Source organism: Bombus fervidus, chromosome 17 (assembly GCF_041682495.2).
Source record: "Bombus fervidus isolate BK054 chromosome 17, iyBomFerv1, whole genome shotgun sequence".
Classification (NCBI taxonomy): Eukaryota; Metazoa; Arthropoda; class Insecta; order Hymenoptera; family Apidae; genus Bombus; species Bombus fervidus.
The window spans coordinates 6,291,808-6,312,580 of record NC_091533.1 but is presented as its reverse complement, the minus strand read 5'-3'; the positions used below and the strand labels follow the sequence as shown (position 1 = coordinate 6,312,580).

General features: G+C 33.6%; 2 protein-coding genes across 5 annotated transcripts; both read right to left on the bottom strand.

Annotated features, from left to right (window-relative positions):
- Positions 1 to 276: 276 nt before the first annotated feature.
- Positions 277 to 11,338, bottom strand: Stai (stathmin). Of its 3 annotated transcripts, none has more exons than XM_072020149.1 (7): positions 11,134 to 11,338; positions 10,295 to 10,352; positions 3,849 to 4,204; positions 3,628 to 3,768; positions 3,408 to 3,548; positions 3,002 to 3,157; positions 277 to 2,585 (listed from the first exon to the last, which is right to left on the bottom strand). In XM_072020149.1, the coding sequence occupies exons 2-7, from the start codon at positions 10,329 to 10,331 to the stop codon at positions 2,493 to 2,495; spliced, it is 924 nt and encodes a 307-aa protein (XP_071876250.1). In that variant the 5' UTR covers positions 10,332 to 10,352; positions 11,134 to 11,338; the 3' UTR covers positions 277 to 2,492. The 3 variants fall into 3 exon arrangements, with proteins under 3 accessions (XP_071876250.1, XP_071876249.1, XP_071876251.1); XM_072020148.1 differs by lacking the exons at positions 10,295 to 10,352; positions 11,134 to 11,338 and adding exons at positions 5,155 to 5,244; positions 6,354 to 6,644; XM_072020150.1 differs by lacking the exons at positions 3,002 to 3,157; positions 10,295 to 10,352; positions 11,134 to 11,338 and adding exons at positions 5,155 to 5,244; positions 6,354 to 6,635.
- Positions 11,339 to 12,469: 1,131 nt separating this feature from the next.
- LOC139996003 (transcription elongation factor SPT6) lies at positions 12,470 to 19,457 on the bottom strand. 2 transcript variants are annotated; one of them, XM_072019967.1, is made up of 11 exons: positions 19,280 to 19,457; positions 19,137 to 19,215; positions 18,748 to 18,935; positions 18,544 to 18,663; positions 18,307 to 18,458; positions 17,984 to 18,221; positions 14,815 to 17,846; positions 14,210 to 14,726; positions 13,899 to 14,118; positions 13,394 to 13,793; positions 12,470 to 13,290 (listed from the first exon to the last, which is right to left on the bottom strand). In XM_072019967.1, exons 1-11 carry the CDS (start codon positions 19,328 to 19,330, stop codon positions 13,083 to 13,085), a joined length of 5,205 nt encoding a protein of 1,734 aa, XP_071876068.1. In that variant the 5' UTR covers positions 19,331 to 19,457; the 3' UTR covers positions 12,470 to 13,082. The 2 variants fall into 2 exon arrangements, with proteins under 2 accessions (XP_071876068.1, XP_071876070.1); XM_072019969.1 differs by having other exon boundaries at positions 19,137 to 19,224; positions 19,292 to 19,457.
- Positions 19,458 to 20,773: the final 1,316 nt, after the last annotated feature.

Below are 20,773 nucleotides of genomic sequence, written 5' to 3'. Positions count from 1 at the left end.
AATATCAATATAAGAAGCAACGTTATTATTATAAGAATGTCATATATTTTTTTCACAATAAACGGGGCCTTGTGATTCATTACAAATTAAGCGGTACTGGTAAGATTTTGAAATAATCTGTTTTACCGATAGTCGGTTATATCTAAATCATGAACTATAAAGTCGTGGCGCCAAAATCTATCTAATCTAACATTTTGTGAAATGAAAACATTCTAATTTATGCTATATATCAAAGAGGAGCACTCAAAGGGAACTTGTAATAAAAACAAACAAACGTAAGTGCGTGTAGGTATGTCCGTTTACTTCACACAATCAGGTTCTCTTTCACGAACACATTTATCCGAATTAAAAATTGAACAACGAATATCGAAGGCAATCAATATATCGTTAAGAAATTGGTTTCTCGCGATATATTTTTTGATCCAATAAAAATTTATTTTGCAATAATGGTTTTTGCAAGAATTGATTTGCTTCTTCGCACCACTATAAGACAATTACCAAAGCTCACAAGAAACCATACGTACATATCGTAACCGTATAATATATATATATACCATATATATATATATACCATCGCGTAGAAATCTATAATATTTATATATCATAACGCAGATCGAAAAAGACAATCATAACATACATACGTCGGGCATCTATATAATAATTATACGAAATACATTTTGCAAAAGATCACAACAATTATGCAAAAATAGACGTTATTCGACACGTGTCATAACCACAAGAAAAATCAAAACTTTTCGTCTTTTTCTTGACATTGCAACACGTGACGAATTAACCGCAACACTCAGCGATGTAGGTTACAGTTATATATTCGTCGACGTAAAAGTTCTAATGCTTCTTTTTTTCCTTTCAATCTCTATTTTTTAATTAATTTATTTTTTCTCGCGTTAACATTTCTGCAATAGCCCTTTGTAAAAATTTTTTGTGTAGTATCAATATCTAAGACCGTAGGATATCGGTTGCAATATCACTGCGACATATTTTCTTTTTACTCCTTTTATTTTGTGACGATACCGTGACCAAAGCTAAAAGTTTCCTTCCGTTTGTGGTATCCCCATTATATATATACGAGTATCTAAGAAGATCGAGGAACCATCGGTTGACTACTTCATTACGCGAAGGAAAATTTCTGTGAAAACTTTGCCCTGATACGGATTTTGTTATATTTTCAAATAGTTCCAGCGATGATATATAATGCGAACGAAATTAAGGCCCCTAAGCCACGGTATCCATACGAGCATAGAGGAATCAAATGTCTTTCGCTCCTCCTTTCTCTCTCTCACACTCTCACTTAAAGACTACATATTTTGACAAATAATTAAGTCATCACAGAAGCATCATATTACCATATTCAATTAAACTACATATTTCATGAATGTTGTTGTTCTGTTAGCGCAGTAATATTACAATGATTGAGTACAAAATGGTTTTAAAGTTTTCAAGCCTAGTATAAAGCACTATTATATGTATTATAAGTGTACTTACATGTCGGCGCAAACCATACACATATACTTATCATATATGTACTGTACTGTACACACATATGGTCGCAATTACCACTTACGATCTAATTGTAGCGGTAGTATTCTATGGTTAATCTACGAATAAAAGCAAACTTTTTAACGAACAAAAGCAGAAACCAAGAACTATGTAAGAAAATAATGAAGGATAAAAAGAGTCTTTATCAGGAGAAAAAATTTTTTAACGTTTGACTCCGATATTCACTATGACCTTTTTTGATTTCAAATTTAAACAGAACAGTTTTTAACGGGGTAATTAATGAAATAACAACATTGTAGGTATCAAAAGAAGAAAATGTACTGAAACAAGCATTATAAAAGTTGTAAAATATCAGATTCCAACATACACAATTGATCATAAACATATAAGATATTTTTAATGCCACCTTCTAGAAGATCCACAATCGTGTAAGTGGTAGGCACATTATAACTGAAAATATTTTACATATCCTATCTTTCAACCGAGGTTAGGATTAGGTTAGGGTTAGGGCTTACGTCTATGTATTCGTGTACATTTAAAAAAAAAGGAAATGAGTGTAGTTAGATAAAGACAGTGATATTCTTTGCACGAGTAGTAAGTGGGAGAAAAATAACCAGTTAATTCTCCATAATATATAAACGTTTCTTTGAATCATTTTGAATGCTTTATCTAACTGTAATAAAATAAAGCCGTTAAAATTGCAAATCTCTCCAACTACGATTAAATCGCTTGCATTAAGTTCCTTAATTTTCTTCCAGCGAACGAAAATGGCACGAAGCGTAATGGAGTCTCGTAAAGCACAGCGAGTGCAACTCCTTAGTTTTAGTTTATTTCAAAATTCAAACACGTAACTCCGACGATCTATTCAGCGAGTGACTCTGCAAGCGGTAGTCAAATCCCGCTCTCCTCTTTCCCAATTTTATAACGATGAAAAGGTATTTTAACGAGGATAGCGATCAAGAATGACGTTATGTTTACCCAGAACTGGCAGTTTCCTTTTCAGCGGGCAGGACAGATTGCTCGGACAGAGCTGCCTTATTCTGTCTTACCATCTCGGCGCGCCTCTCCTTTAGAACAAGAAAAATAGGAATGATATTTTAAACGTAAATTTACGAGATTCAACTATTCTAAAATAATAATGTCTAAATGTTTCATGCTAGAGGTGATATTAAGCTAACATCCATCAGGTATAGTAGCTCATAAATGCAGGATCATGCTGAAAAGAAAATGATAAAAAATTAGATATATAATTATACATAATATAACTGAATTCCTATGAGGAATATTTTCTGCAACATAATATGACAAAGCACGATTAAAATTCATTAAACGTTCTCTAATGATAACCGTATGCTACTGAAGTTCATAAAATTTCTACTGAAACTCAATCAACGAAACGGGTATAATATAAGCCAATATCTCATGGTGGTAGGAGGTGAGAGACAATAAGAATATTGAATCAACAAAAAGAGGGCGAAATTACATGCTGGCGAATAGCCTGCACACGACGTTGAATCTCTCGCTGTCGGTTCTGCTCCGCAGTAGAAACCCTCTTGTCAAATTCGAACTTTTTCACCAGAAGTTCTCTCGTGGCGCACTCATCCGCCATCTGACGCACTTTTGCTATCTTCACAGTGTTCTAAACGACCATTTCAAATTCCCTTATTGGGTAACATTGTCGACAGTGTGTAAGAAAGGATTTCCACTAAGAAAACAACCAAGTTTGGAAAACTACATTCCCGTGTACTCGTGTTTTCAAAACTTGACCAAAACAGGTGTTACTTCTACAGAAGCGAGAAATCCTTCCTGGTAGTTGCCAAAACAATCTAATAGAAAACCCATAAAACTAATACCAAAGTCTAAGTTAATGAATAATGCATACGACTTACATGAATGCGCAGCTTCTCTTTCTGTTCGCGTTCGATATTCTGACGGCGTTCGTGAGCTTGATCTAACTTGCCTTGAATCTGAGATTCAAGTTGTTGCACACGCTCGGTTAGTCCTTGGCGTACGCGGGCAACTTGCTCCTCCTAATAATAAAAAAAAAGGAGATTAAATATTATATAAAAGGATATTTTATCTTACTAATGAAAAATATCGAAGACTGACATGTTCTTTTAGACGATCCAGCATCCTCTTAATATTCTCGTCCCGTTGAGCGGCGGCAGTTTTCAGCTTTTCTTCGACGGCACAACGAACCTCCTGAGTCTGCTGTTCAAGACTCAAGCGAGTTTTCTCTACACTTTCTAACTATAATCAAAAATAGAAAAACCATGATAACATTTATTTATTTGATGAATATATGCAAATAAATGAAGATCTCAACTAACGTGCTCTTTCAACTTGTTTTTCAGTTCCGCAATGTGTGCCTCTCGCTTCTCTTCTGTATTATTCATCTTAGCATCTAAAGATTCACGCGTCGCAGCAATGAAAGCAGCGCTAAGTTCATCTTTTTTGCGAGCTGCCTCTTCAATTTTGCTAAGCTTAGCAGCAAGCGCAGCAAGTTTATGAGCTTCCAAAGAAAGTCTTCTTTCCTCCGCTGCTCGAAGCTTGTCTTCAATAGCGACTTGTTGAGTCGGACTTGTCTGTGGGGGTGACGGTGCTCTCTTCTGTACCGTTGGCTCTGCTAAGATTACCTCATAGCACAATCCACCTTTGGACTTCTCTTGGCATCGAATCTCAGTTGCTATAAATGCGTTAATAAGGAAAATGTATCGGTAAATATATTGTTAATTTCAAATCCTTGGAATTATTCAGAATTATTAATAATATTTGCTTCAATATATTAAACATACTAACTTGAGTAGAATTTTACAAATTAAAAACAATTATTCAAATGTTAACATAATCGAAGAATTAATTTTCATTAAATCAACTAATTGCGTAAGTGCAAAACAAATTAATTATCGCTACTCGTAACGTAGCAAAAATCTACATACGCATAACGACGGGGTAGTAAACCTTCATGATTCATTAATTATTTTACGCGTCCCCCATCGAGCAAGATGCAATTAAAAACATCCAGTCCCCCAGGCCGGCGAGACACAATCCACTTTGGCGGAAGATTTCTCGATCCCATTCATCTCGGGTTCGCTTCGAAGTACACGAGTTACGGAAGTATGACTCAGACCACAAGAAGGAAGGATCGATCAGCCCACGAGACGATTGTCTCTAGGCGCCGCGACGTCTAGCGTCGGCACACGCACCTTTCAGCGGCCACCCTACCGTACACCGCAGCGCGGAGCGTTCTCCGACATTCGCCGCCTTCGATTTATAATTCACCGGCGACATATTGGCGACTGTTCGAGTCGAGTTCGTTGCACTTTGCAGCGAGCGTAATTTGCACGGAAAATCGATCAAAAGGTTGTCCAATTCTCAATCGATAAAATACCGTCTAGCAAGCAATAACATATAAAATAACAACGATATATCGTTAAACGATAAAGCTTTCTACTTTGGTCTATGATTCTTCTTTCCACATCATCGACTTTATGCGGTTCTTGAGTAAAAGTCAAGCGCTGTTAATTAAACTTAATTCAAACGCGATTAAGCGTTCGATTACGTAGGTGCTGGTGCAATTCGAAAGTTAATGGATCGACGGCAAGACTCGTTGATTAAAAAACGACGTATACTCACTGATGAACTTTACTTTCTTCGGTTGCTTGGTTCGCGGTTTTCCTTTGCCGCTGGGCTTCTTGAAGGGCGCATTGCCCCTTCTGCCTCCCGCTTCGAAAATTGAGAATCAATGAGTGTCGTATTACCGTAGGGACCAGGGAAATAGGAATCGTGTTTTAATTAACGGGAAATCGATGCAACCGTCTCCTATCGGTTAACAAAGGTCAACAAAGCCAAGGGTGGCCATCTTGGGCCGCACCCCGATCGTAGCGAATTTTGTGGAAGCTTTCCTCATGGAGCACATTTGTACCGAGACTATTTCTTAAATCTGTATAGGTATCTGCACAAGCTCAACAAAAGTCAAGATTTAAGATGGGAAATATCGATTCGATCAAATTACCGTGCTTACTGTGTTAAAGTATATGCCAAGCTTTGAAAATAATAAAACAGAAATAATATTAATACATCAAATTATGTAGTATTGAGTTATATAAAAAATAAATGGAGAATAATGATGTTACCGGTGTAATAAACTTTTGGTGTGATAGTAATATCCATGATACACTACGAGTACCAATTGCTAGAGGGTAGAGAAATTGATCGAACTGCAGGTACCTAAGATAATATGATACCAACGTGATATCGACCACCGTAGACTGCGGTAAAAATACACCGACCATCAAGTTCAAAAAACATGTATTTAAAAGGAGAAGGTTTCAGGGAGGTTCGAGGAGGAAATTGTCACGTTTCTCTGTACCTCAAAGTTATTTAAACATAACATATTCAAACCTTGTCAAGAGCAAAAAGAGTTGTTGATAATTTATATTTTTTGAATTGAAAAAAAAAAAAACAGAGCAGGTAAGACGAATAAAATAAACAAGGAGTTGTTACAGAATTGATTTAACGATCGCGATATCAAAGGTAGTAAGTAGCGACAATGAATAGAGGTGAAAAAATTCCACGTAAAACTGCATGCAACGATACCATATAAAATTAGATTAAAAGAAACGTCTGGTCACGAATTTAGCGGATCACTTCGATCGTAGGAGTCATTCACCGCGATATCGACTCCTCCTCCTCCCCTACTAGTCCTCTGCATAGCCCGCAAATGAATTACCATAGAAACAAAAAGATAAAAAATAAAAGAAGAAAATACGAAGATCGGTTGCACATCTTCCTTTCTAACAAAGATGAAAATTTTTATCAAATACAGAACTCACCTACGATGCCCAAAGGTGCTTTGCAGCTATGACAGAAGCACTGCAGCACTGAATCGCGCACAAGACCGATCAGCATATTTCTAGCGTTTGTTTACTCGCTGCTGTCCGCGAATCGTGGTCCGTATTTAGCGAAATTAAAGAGCTTGGCGAAAACGGCTACGAGAATGAAAAAAGGGAGCGCAGAAGAGTCGGCGGCGAGAGGACACGTCCAACGAGCAAGGAGAAAGGCCGGAAGTGGCTGAACTCGTATCTGGGGCGGTGGCTGGAGGGCGACTGATCCGCACGGTGCGCCACGACGCCGGGCGTCGCTCAATATCCACCGACTGGCGCCTCTTGCGCCCCTAGTCGCGGCAGACCACTCCCCACTGCAGCGAGTAGCCTACCCGACGACAAGCCACCCTTCCACCTCTGCTAACCTCCAACCTCCAACCTCCACCTCGAGCAACCTTAACATGCCTATATCGTGGACCCGGCTGCCGGTCGCTAGGCACGTGTGGAAGCTACGTGGAGGCGTAAAATACCATCTGTCTAACTCCAACCACCGTCAAGCTTCTTATACTTCGACTCAAACTCGTACCACCAGCCTGCTGATCAATGGACGATATCTTCTTATCACGATCTTCGCCACATTCCGCAGTTTGCCTAATCATAGTCCCGCGTCCTTTAATTTTTGCTATGTTAGAATTAGTAAGAATTAAAGTTAGAATTAGATCATTATCGAAAATATTGAAATTGAATTTTGTTTAATTGTAGCTGAAATATCTAGCATCGAAGATATGGTAGTTCTTACACGTATAACCGATAGCTTTCTTTCGAACATTTTCTTTCGTATATTTGATAGAATTGTCAGAAAATTTAGTCGAATAATATTGTAATATCGTACAGAGATGAGATTACAATATTTAAAGATTTTTGAGTTAATCATTTTTCCGCAGCATATCGATTTGAAAGTTTGCGAATATTTTATATAACCGGCGCCCTATTTCGCAACTATAAATCAAGCCCTACCGCTCGCTAGATCCTGCCCTTGCTTGGTTGCGACACCGAGGATGCGATCTTCGAACTGACGACTTTGCAGTATGCGCCTTGAAGAGTATTTGTAGAGTGCTGAGAAACCTTGTTTCGATTGTTCCGGTATCCGTGTTAAGCACCTCTACTTGAATTTACTCGAACCCTCAAAAGAACACACAAAAGCCTCTTAATTTCCTGACATTTGAGAAAACTTCAACTTCGATTTTATTGTTATATTTCTTCGATCGACGTAGAACGTGGTTTCGTTACGCGAGGAATAATTCAGTCGTTCACCCATCCTCGTTTCTAAACGATCCATCAATATTTTTTCCCCTTCTCGATAGCTCTACATTGACATTCGAAATAGATTGCTCTTTTTACGAAACTGTATCTTCTGTTTTGTCTATGGACACACCCTTCGTATCTTCGGATCCGACTGACCGTACATCGTATTCATCTTTTTCTATTCTCTGTGGTTATTTTTCGCAGTATTTTAATAATCCCGAGGATTGGCAAAATCGGTCGAAACAAATGTAGAAAACAATACTAAAACAAATAGAAGCCAGAAAATGTAGGACGCAAACGATAATCGTTGTTCCGTAAACTTTTCCATTTGACAGAAACGATCGAACAATTGCAATGTCGGAACTCCGTGACGCATTACAATCGAAGGATATGCCGTAAAATGAATGAATCTCCTACACGTGGATCGATATCGTGGAATATTTTCAGAACTCGGAACGAGGGAACAGGCGATGTTAATAATGCAGTCGCCCCTTTTTCTACTGGTCACGAACCGTGGTAAATTGCGCAGAAATCGGAGTGACGTATTCTAATGGAAGTACCTCGAAACCGAATCTCGCCGTTTGCCAAGGATTCTTTTTAAATTTCAACCTTTCCGATATCTTCATTTAAATCTCACTGTACAGCTAACAGCAGATGATACTAATACTATTACATTTTCCTTGTACACCAAAGAAAATCATTTTATTCTCGAGCAAATAAATAATAAGTAACAACTGCCCGATAGCAATTCGTTAAAAAATCTATTCACCCGAATAGGAAAAGAAGATCCATGGAATGTCTCGATCTCGTACGATGTTTAATGAGTTTCACTCGCTCGTTACATTTAATTGGATGATTTAAAGAAGCGTTAATGAAAAGAAAGACAAGAAATAGAAGTAAAAGTTGTAGTTGACCAGTCAAGAAAGGTGCATCGTTTCAAAATATGGTTTATCGTCGCATACCCTTTAAGGCAGGAAGAAATTCAACGGTGAGTTTCACCGAGGGAAATCACTTATGGACATTTCATCCGATATATATCTTGCACCAGACAATCAGATTAACCTACGCACTTCGATGTTACCATGTGTACGCTGTTTAAATTCTACCGAGAGTTAACCGAACTGCTCTCTTTCACGCGTGCAAGAGAAACTTGAATCTCATCCTTCGACACGACGAGAGAAGCCGGTCTGAAAAGAGCGAGGAACGAGGCTTCAAATCGCATGCTAGCAGCTGACGCAGCGTTCAATTGTGAAACAGCATTATTTATCGATACACAACACTTATGCGGGTCCCGTTACACCATGTACAGTCCGATAATGAAAGATCAATACAATCACTTTCCATATAATTATTCGCATTGCGAAATTACAGATAGCCATAGAATTGTCGCATTCAATTGATACATAAAAAAATCTATACTCAACCCATGGTACACGTATGTTCCGTTATACGTATCTTACATTATATTCCATTCTGTAAAAAATTTGGAACCAAACTGAAGATAAGTTGCAATGCAATGATTATTTTTTAAATTTTTTTTCATATAATCTTTTAATAATTTTTTAAATTGTGTTTAACTCGTCATTGTATCATTTTTGTATATTTTATTTAATCGGTATTGACTATCAGAGCCTTCAAGAGAAAAAATATTTTCAGCTCCAATATGACAATCGTAAAAAGTCACGCTCATAAATATTGACTCTACAGTTACAAGGAAACTTTAAATTACGTTTGAATTAATGTATCAAGCAGTCTTAGGAGCTGAAGTATATAATATAACTATAAAAAGAACAAAATGTGAAAATACAACAATTTATCATGTTTAGATAGAATAAATACTCTATTTGCACAAATATAAAAATATCGCAACAGCGATTTATTGAAGAAACACATTTTTATATATTAAAATTACTGGTAGTTGAGAACCACTGAAAAGCGTTCAAGCACTGCAGTTGAGACAAGCTGCAGTTGCCACGGTGAAGTGCAGGCTGCACTTCTCCGAGGACGCCAATGGAGGGCTCTGACCTCTTCTCAGCAACTATCTACTTTTCGCTGCCTTAGGGTGTGTTCCTACTGCCATCTAAATTGCCTTCCTAATTAACGATCCTTTGTCGTACTGACTTTGTCATCCAAAAGTGTAAAAATCGTGTTACATACAATTCACGACTACCTTTTTATTCGACACGGAATTTTGGTTCATTACTCGTGGCGTTTTACGAAACTCGACAGAACAATGACTGGAAGAAAGTCGTCGTTACAAATATAATATGTATATAGGTGTACCGAACTATCGTATCGTAAATAACATCGTTGACGTGTAGTACATACTGATTGTATAAGATCAAACAATGTATACATGAATATACTTAACGTGTATGGAATGTATATTTTATAAAATATATTCATTACTTTCTTAAAATAAGCTATCAATTTGGATAAATAACAAAAAAAAAAAAAAAACGTAAACATTTTATGTATTATATGTAAAATGTATAATGTACATGTCACGTATATATTGTATATCTTATCGCAATTCTTTGTTAATACTCAAGATAGTATCATATAGATCACAAATATCGCTAATTGTAGAAATTGTTATAGGAAATAATCGATTAATATCTTTGTTCAAAGATTTCATCACTTACATTCGTTGTTAACAGGCGATTCAGTAGCCGTAGCCATTGCTGCCGTATCTGTATATCACTGTAAAAGAATATCTTTCATTTTATAAACTGAGTTTGAAAAAAGCTAAATAGTATTTTTTCCGAATATTTATTTCTTGTTTCGTGTAAACTACATTAACTTTCGTACATGTTTTTCAATTTTCAATGTAATAATCCCATCTAGAAAGTTCATTTCAAACAAAGGAGGTATATAAGGAAACTATATGCTATTTATATTGTGGCTAAATTCCTCAAGGATCGAAAAGATTTTATTCCTGGAAGAAGTGTCTTATAATACACCTGTATACGATGAAAGGGTAATAACTTTCTAGGAAAAGACAAGGCATTATTGCGTGTTATTCTTACATAAACGAAGTAAACGGTATTTGAAATTATTCGAAGCTGTCTGTACAATGTACAGTATATAGAGTGCAATGAACCAGCCTCACGAATATATGTCAAATTTTCTTTGACTTGACGTTCAGTGATTTCACGAAAAATCATTTTCAGTATTCTCTTCCATATTTTACGAAAAATATTATAATAAATTTATTTAAATGCAATCACAGAAAGTCGAAGTTACGATTACTTCTACGCATGATCGCGTTCAAAAAAACGTACTGCAGTCACGCTGTAAATCGAATGCGGAAGATGTCGATTAGGGTTTTTGTAAAAAAACAACAACACTCTCTTTGTTTGGTATCGAATATTGATTAAGCATAAACGAGAATAAGCGATGTCTCTTTGTTCGTACTTGGTGGCGTCCCTTTATCACCTCGTGAACTTACCGTCGTAAATTGGAAATAAACAAATTAACTTACCTGTTTTCCCTTTAAAAGAATAAATAAGTAATTATTGAAGAGTAAAAGTAGATCCTGCGACAGGAACAATCACACACGCACTTGACAATGCTAGGACTGCTAGGAGATCTGAACGGTCGGTGGACTTGCTGGCTTGCTGGCTGCTTTTATTGCGACATGCAAGTATCTCTGTGTATTTCAGCGATTCACACTGGTGAACGTTTGGCTACACATACGACATATACGTACATTTTGTCAAAGTGCTCGAACATTCGTGAGTTCTCATTGGTCAAGCTAAGTGATCGGTTCATCAAGATTGGTTCGTTTGAATTTGAAGCGTTGGCTGAATTGTACCAGGACGTGTCACGCGGGTCTTTTACTACGCATTCGCAGTACCGTTTTCATTGTTTAAAAGATAACCATTGTAAATACAACGTACTTAAGCAAGGTAATCACAGTTTCCTTAATGTATTCTATTCATATTTACGTTATATCGTATTATGTCTTATTAAGATATGTTTGTCATTATTTATTATATATACATAATTCGATAATATCTAATTATATACTTATGAACTTAAAAGACCTAATGATTTTTTATGCATTTTATTGAATTGCTAATTATCGCGAGTCATTTTATGCAATTTCTATGATTAAAATATAATTTATAATAAACAATCTATAATAGTACAGTAGAAGCATTGTGAAAATACATGCATTTATATTTTTGACTGAAACACAGTCACGCAGTTCAAAAAAGATTCATTTTGGATGAATCATATGTCTGCATCTCCAGCAACGTGCGTACCAATGTGTGGGAAGTTATGACCGACGACCGTTGTGCGACCATCAGAACGTAAAAATCCGTTCCAAATATGGTCGAGTCGTTATAACTGGTTTCGATGATTTTACGAGAAGACGCCATATATTCGTTAAGATTTTAACTAATCATTATTACTTTTATTTCTATTTATTACTGAAAAATGTGAAAATTTTGTTTTATTTTTCTTTATAGTAAGTAACCAGTTTACATTATTAAAATCATGTCAGTCAATTATGCAAACCATTATGCAAAATATTTAATAAAATGCATGTATATGTTTCATATATATTTTGTTTTATAACTATAAAATAATCTTTAAAACAAAGGAACATGCTTCTTTTGTGTACTAAGTATGATTGTTTCTACATTATCAGGTTTTTTAATATATATTGAACGTATTTCTTAAATATATATTATTATGTTATATATAATAAACAATTATTAAAAAGCAATCAAAATCAAAATAATGACATTTGTAATTATAATCATTAGCTTATGAAGGGTTGGGAAGAAAAAAAGAAGACCATTTTATTTAACACATATTTAATGTCCTTAATCCTTTATAATAAAATATATATCAAAATTACATGTGCTTAGATTACTACATCGGTATTAAGTCAATTACTATACAAATAAAACTTATACATATATTTTTGAATTAAGGCAGTATCTGTGTTTGAATAATTTATGGAACTAAATGGTAATATAATATATTTGAGCAAATATAAATAGGTATATTGTATAAAATTGATAGTTCGAAGATGTAATATCATTGAGGTAGAACATTTTAAACATTATGTACATATAAAGAGAGAATACAACATTTGCGTGATAAGATATGTTTTGCTAAACTGAAATATACAATTAGCATTAAATCAATTCTCTTAATTTCCTCCGCTTTTACTTATATACATATTAGATACTTCTCGATTAAAATTGTACATTTGTAACAAAAATCTCGAAAAAGATTCTATAAAAAATGTATAAATTGTACTAGTAATAAATATTTGATAGAGAAAATGCTTTGTGCCAATTGGCGGAAAATAAATACACTCTATATATACTCTATTCGGTAGAGTATTGTTTCAAATAACCAATTGTTCTAGCTACATATACGTAAAATACTACATATATGTAAAACGTATGATTACCAACTTTCATCATATAGGGGAGTACCATCTCCACTTAGAGACATACTCCGGGGACTAGAATTTGTAAATGGAGTTTCTCTAGGAGATTTATAAGACGGAGTACGAGCAGATGGGGTTCTATTGCGCGGAGTTGCTCCTCTCCCATTTTGAGCTTCTTGATTTCGTGGCGTTTTTCTAGATTCATCGTATCTTGGAGTAGTATTACTAAAATTAGAAAATGAATATTTCATTATTAGTATTACTAAAATTAGAAAATGAATATTTCATTATTATTTTGATATAGGCGACTAAAAATAAATCAACTTACAATTCTTTCGAAGATTGCTTTGATCGAGCCCATGCTTCCGCCGCTTTTGTCCAATTCGTTGCATCAGAAGTACTAGAGACAGATCTATGTAATCTTGCAGTTCTATGTGAATTTGAATTCATTGCTGGAGGAATTGGTTGTAAGAATGGTCCTTGAGAATGACTGGGTGTTTGTGGATTATGAGGCGTATGATGTGGTGTATGGTAGGGGGTCATAAACGGAGTTTGGCCGGAAGGTGTATAAGGCGTACTTCCATACATTCCATAGTTATTAACACTAGCAGCTCCTGGAGTGTATGGTGGATAATGATGTGAAGTTTGATTTGCTACTTTCGAGAGTGAATGTAACATGTGGTGTGGCATATTCTGGGCTACCCTCTGTATTGTATCTGGATTCACTCCTGAAAAAAAAAAACATACAAAAAGGAAGTTAATTTCAGTAGAATAAAAATTATTATAGGATACAAATTCTTAGTATTATAAGAGTCTATTCACTCCTGAAGTACCATTGTATGGTGTTCTGTAAGTCATAGTTCCATGTGGAGTACCAGGTGTAACTTGTCCTGGTATAGGATCTCTAAAGTGTTCTTTGAACCAGCGGAACAAGTCATTTATTCTATTAAACATTTGACTTCTAAATCGAAATCCATCAGGTACTACAGTAACATATTCATGACGGCAACGAGTTCGTGGTAAATACGAAAGTAAAAATTTTCCAGGATAATTCTAAAATGTATAACAAAAAATATTAATTTAATTGAAAAATAAAAATTTTGAAGTAGGAATATAAGCAAATATTAAATATTTTCGAACATACTTTAGCTGCAGACACAATATATGGTATCCCTCCAGGATTTTGCTTCTTCTGTTCCTTCAAAATTTCTTCTGCTTTATCTCTAATGCCTTCTACACTTGTTTTATAATATTTAAAATCTAAAAGTTCCAAAGCATAAGCAGCCATCGGATTAATATGTCTAGCGATAATTTCATCCAAATCTTCGAATTCTTCATTGCCAATCCATAAACTGCGACCCAAAGAGAATGCATTTTCTTTGCCTTCTTCCCTTACATCAATATGTTGATAAATATTCTCTGTGACTTTCCATGTTACGGTCAAATGATCAAATCCCTTACTGCTAGGTCGTATTATTGCTTCCCCTTGCTTCATAGTTAGCATTAACTTTTCAGCTTCTGCAAAACTTATATTATGGAAACTAGGATGAATTATAACACGTTTTACATAAGTTTGGCGTTGTTGCGATTTCTTAGCATCCTCCTCTGTTTTTGTATCTTTTTCTTCTGCCTCTACTTCATAATAAACGTCTCGCTGAGGTCTAAAATGAATACACGTAAAATATTAATTGAGGAACTTGTTGAAATGATTATAAATAAAGTTATTATAATTATTTGTTGATACTTTACCTCCATTCGTGATTTTTATCAATAAGATCACTCGTCTTGCTAGTACATTCGACACTAAATCGTTCTACTTCGATCTTAATTATACGACAATGAATTACTTGTCCGACACGTACTCTTTCCTCTGGATTAGCGACATGTTTATCAGACAGATTTTTTACGTGAATATATCCAGATATCCCATTATCCAACCTTAAACGAATTCCATTTGCTTTCCCCGGACATGCACCAGCATCAAAATGATTCCATACCTCGGACAATTCTGGAAAATCGTTTGTCAAGCAGAATGGACATTGCCACAATCCGGTTTCATCATTTCGAACAGGATTCGCTTGATCTAATTGATCTCCTTGAGGTCTTCTATGACTTATACCAACAACTGTTGCCAAAACTAATTTACCGACATAGAAAGTTTCCGGAGTTTCTTTAGTCAAAACATCAAATAATTTTTCACTATTTAAAGATTGGTAAGGTATACGAAGGTCTTTGTATCTACAGTTTAGTTCAGCTCTTATATCGTAAAGAGTAATGCACTTGTTTCCAAAACCCTGTCTTTCAAGCTCCTCTGCAAATGCATCTAAATCTAAATCTTTTAATCTTTCTGGTGATTCAAGAATTTCTTCTAGGGCACCAGCAGGATTCGCACCTTCATCATCATATTCTAAAGCATCTACTGCCATTTTTCTTGCCCATTCATATGTCTCTGGATGTACACGCGAGCCATCTAGTACTTCTACATATGCCTCTGTGCTATCTCCTAAACTATTTGTATCAATTTTAATAAAACCAGCACAATTGACAAACACTTTAGGTCCCATATGACATGCTGTTATAAGCTGTGTTCTATTTTCTAATCTTTGATTAGTTTGTTTCAAAATCTTAACCAGAGCCTGTCCTTTTCTAGGTCCTAAGCCACACACAAATTGAACTAGGTTTGCTGTATAAGGCTGCTGAACTGCTCTATTTAAATCTACTCCTACTTCATTTATACGATTTATAAATTCCAAATATAAATTTTCTATAAGATCGTCTTTAGGAAGTTGATCTTGCAAAGGATGATATTTAAGGCACAGAATTTCTTCATCTATGGTACACAACTGAGAGAATTCTAATAGAGGATCTTGTATTTTTCTTGCTAAAGATATAGCTTGTCTTAATAATTCTGGATAATCTCTGAACTCAGATATACTTCTATTACTATTTGCATAAACTTTAGTAAGTTCATTATCACATATTTCCACTTGGATTGTAGGAAATTGTTCTTCTTTTACAAGATTAGCTATGCATTCTTTTATATCAGACACTATCATTAATGCTTCTCTAGATTCACCACTTACTACCACAACATGTGGTTTCTTTGTGGCAATAAAATTTTTAATTCCTAGTAAGTCTGCCTCTTTTAATATTTTTTCACTTTCCCTAAAACTATTTTTACGTTTCAATAAATGCGGTAATCTTAGGTAATCAGTACATTCTCCTTCTGGAGAAATTATGCAAGTAAAGGCAGCTTGAAACGGATCAGGCACATATGCTAAACCCATCACACGAATTCCTTTGCTAGTATTCCAATCTTCATCATCTTCATCAGGAAATTCACAAGTATATGGAGCAATTTTTATCCAATTGTACATTTTGCGGCAACACGCTTTCATAACGCATTCTTTTGCTTCTAATAAAAGATTGGATCTCAATTCTTTTTTCAATTGAGGTATAACAATCTGATTTAAAGCTACTTCAACACTACCAGTTCTTAATGCATTCCAATCTTGGACACTTTTACTAAATTCATCTCTATAATAAAGTTGCTTTATTTCATCGATATAATTATTGCTAGTATTTCCTTCTATCATGTCACTAAAGGAAAGTGTAATTAATTTATCTTCTTCTGCTACAATTAGTTTTAAGAATTGATCACCAACAAGATCCCGTACAGGCTTATTTTTAATATATTTTAATCCATAAATGGCATGTCCTTCATCTATCTCCTTTATTCCTTTTTTAGTTGGTTTTACAGACACTTTTGCTCTCTCCATATACATTTCTCTAACGCATTTACGAACTAATGGTTCGTGCGCTAACTGAATTGCAACCATTAATTGTGCAGCTTTAAGTACTTCGTCACTTGTCGTAAATATTGCAGAACAAAAATCATTTGCTACTATTGCAGGTTCTATTGGATCTTGATCTACTTCATGACGTTGATAATTATCTCGAAGATTTTCAGCAAAATGTTCGGGTGAGAGACCAAATTTTTTAGTAAATCCGTCTAAGCCAGCTTTTCTGCAAATATAGTAAGGACCTTTTCTAACCGGCTGCTTTAATGAATCGTCTATTTCTTCTTCATCCTCTGCATCAGGAATTTCTTCAGGTAGATCTTCTCCATTTTCTTCAGCTTCTAGAAGTCGTTGCTTTCTTTTCTCCAATTTAGCTTTCCTTTGTGCTTGTTTTTCCTTCTTACGTGCAATTTCTTGCATGGATGACACATCCTGATTATAATACAACATAAAATGTCGATGAATATCATTTAATTCTTCAAAAGTCTGAGCACTTTTAAGTCGTTCAATATCATCGTCTTTAACAACTCGTATGTTGTCGGGTAATGGAGCATCAGGATTTTTCATAATCTCATCTAATTGAAAATTCCTCATCTTTTCAAAGAGTTTCAATAAATTTTCTTTTCTTTGTTTAAATTGGCACCATTTTACATCAAACTTATAAATTTTCCACAAATCGTTGATGTTTAACTCTGGCAACACGTATTCTTTTCTATAAAATGCAATAAACGGAACTTCGAAGTTCTGATTACGCATAAAATCTAAGGCTTTCTTAATTTTGCCGATTGTTTGCGGACCCTTTTTAGCTCTTTCTTTGGCTTCTTCATTTAAATGAGAATCTTGTATTGAAATTGTTGGTTGACAGAATGCCCATTTATATATCCATTCGGCTTCAAGATCTAATTCATCCGAACCTTCCGCTGTAGGTATAATGGGAACAGTACGAAGTTGCATACGTTCAGGAATGTCTGTAGTACGAATCTAAAATGGGCAAAAGTTATAATAGTATATATATGTACTATCATATTATATATATAAAATATTATATAGATATAATATTAAATTTAAGCCTTATTTATAATCACTGATGATAAATTAAAATTAATTCGAAATATTACCTCATTGTCCACATCAGTGAAGTGTCCGCGTATAAGTTCACTAGGTTCATATACTTCAAAAATACTTTTCCTTGTGCTCTTTCTTTTAAGATATTTTTTTGATGGCCTTGGGCGGTCTTCTATCTGGTCATGAATATATTCATCCTCCTCTTCCTCTTCAAACTCATCCTCTCCATATTTTCCAAATTCATCATAATCAAAATCAATGCCAAAAATATCTTGGGCTTCTTGCAATGCACTATAACAAAAATATAATACAAAAATAAATAACTATATCATAATGAAATTTTATAGTTTATTTTAAGAATAGAAACAGTACTTACGCATCTGAAAATATAGGTCTTTTCCTTTTCCTCTTTCCAGTTATAGGTATTCCATCACCATCCACAATAAAATCATCTTCGTCATCACTTTCTTCCTCATCACACCCTTCCTCTTCACCTCTATGACTAACATCACTTCTTTCTTCATCCTCCTATATAGCAAAATGAGAGTAGTTAATTTTTTTAACTTAGTAAATTACTAAACAAGTCAAATATACATTTTACTTAAAAACTTACTTCTCCAGAACCTTGAAACAATTCGTTGGCAATAGCATCTCTTCCATCATCTGTCTCTCTTTCTTCTTCCCCTTCTGACTCTTCATCTTGTATTCTACGTAAACGCTTAAAACGACGTTTCTAAAAAATGATATTATATTGAAAAAATTGTATGAAATATAAATTTGAAATATTTTATATAACTTTTTTTTCAACTATGAATACCCTTTCAACTTTAACTCCCAAATTTTCTTCAAGTAGGTCATAATCTTCATCTTCTAAACGATCATCAAAATCTTCATCATCACTTATTTTACGTTTTTTAGAATCATCAGATCCATCACTATCTTCATCGTCATTATCATCATCGATAGGACTATCATCAATAAGTCCTGGAACTTCTCCTTCATCTTCTAAATATTAAACATACATATAATTTAAAGGAAGATGTTTTTAAGTATTAGTAAATATAAATTTACATATTATTAATGATATATAAATCTTTACTCTAATATTTAATGTATTCTAAAGTAATAATGTATTTCCTAGAACCTTCAGAAACTTTGAAGGAAGCAGTAACTAAATACTTTTTTGTATTAAACATTTTCACATACCTTCATCATCATCTTCATCCTCACTGACCTCCATCACTTTTAATTTCTTAAGTTTTTTCTTTTCTTTAACATCAAGTTGCTCCTCCTCCTACGAAACCACGAAACATTAGATTATATGTTTACAAATGTCCGTATTGTATCACTTTATTATTTACCTCACTTTCTTCTGCTTCAACGTCCAAATAATCCGACATCTTCTATTAGAAATATAAGAATTTTTCGAAAAAATATATAACACAAAGTGCAATAACAGACGAAAGAATTCTACTTTGGCGCAAGGACTAACGATGACACGAGCACAGCTGTTTAACACTGCACGGCTATGGATATTGTGAACGTAAAATCTACCTCCGTGGTGGGGGTAGACCCTTTTCTATAGCACAGTTCCTTAATCCGCCGCTGCAACACTGTAAATAGTGGCTCTGCGATCGAGTTATAAGTAGTTTTATATAAACAATTATAAAGAAAATATAAAATTTTATATTTTTTAAATTTTATTTATATTTTTTAAATATAAATAATATAATATAAAAATATAAAAAATATAAAATTTTATATTTTCTTTATAATTGTTTATATAAAACTACTTATAACTCGATCGCAGAGCCACTATTTATAGTGTTGCAGCGGCGGATTATTTTATATTTATATATTATAATTATATATTTAATTATTATTTATATTATAATTATATACTTTTTAAATTTTATTTATATCTTTTAAATATAACAATTATAAAGAAAAGATAAAATTTTATATTTTCTTTATAATTGTTTATATAAAACTACTTATAACTCGATCGCACAGCCATTATTTACAGTGTTGCAGCGACGGATTATATTATATTTATATATTATAATTATATATTTAATTATTATTTATATTATAATTATATACTTTTTAAATTTTATTTATATCTTTTAAATATAACAATTATAAAGAAAAGATAAAATTTTATATTTTCTTTATAATTGTTTATATAAAACTACTTATAACTCGATCGCAGAGCCACTATTTACAGTGTTGCAACGACGAATTATATTATATTTATATACTATAATTATATATTTAATTGTTATTTATATTATAATTATATACTTTTTAAATTTTATTTATATCTTTTAAATATAACAATTATAAAGAAAAGATAAAATTTTATATTTTCTTTATAATTGTTTATATAAAACTACTTATAACTCGATCGCACAGCCATTATTTACAGTGTTGCAGCGACGGATTTTATTATATTTATATATTATAATTATATATTTAATTATTATTTATATTATAATTATATACTTTTTAAATTTTATTTATATCTTTTAAATATAACAATTATAAGGAAAAGATAAAATTTTATATTTTCTTTATAATTGTTTATATAAAACTACTTATAACTCGATCGCAGAGCCACTATTTACAGTGTTGCAGCGACGGATTATATTATATTTATATATTATAATTATATATTTAATTATTATTTATATTATAATTATATACTTTTTAAATTTTATTTATATCTTTTAAATATAACAATTGTAAAGAAAAGATAAAATTTTATATTTTCTTTATAATTGTTTATATAAAACTACTTATAACTCGATCGCACAGCCATTATTTACAGTGTTGCAGCGACG

Excerpts from the sequence above, each read along its gene's own strand:
- Stai (XM_072020148.1), bottom strand. The coding sequence starts at position 6,429 with ATGCTGATCGGTCTTGTGCGCGATTCAGTGCTGCAGTGCTTCTGTCAT. Across the intron at positions 3,769-3,848 it reads AAAACAAGTTGAAAGAGCAC|TTAGAAAGTGTAGAGAAAAC; the intron begins GTTAGTTGAGAT and ends TTTTGATTATAG. Across the intron at positions 3,549-3,627 it reads TGGATCGTCTAAAAGAACAT|GAGGAGCAAGTTGCCCGCGT; the intron begins GTCAGTCTTCGA and ends TTTTATTATTAG.
- LOC139996003 (XM_072019967.1), bottom strand. The coding sequence starts at position 19,330 with ATGTCGGATTATTTGGACGTTGAAGCAGAAGAAAGTGAGGTAAATAAT. Across the intron at positions 13,794-13,898 it reads TTACAGAACACCATACAATG|GAGTGAATCCAGATACAATA; the intron begins GTACTTCAGGAG and ends TTTTTTTTTCAG. Across the intron at positions 13,291-13,393 it reads AAGCAATCTTCGAAAGAATT|TAATACTACTCCAAGATACG; the intron begins GTAAGTTGATTT and ends TTCTAATTTTAG.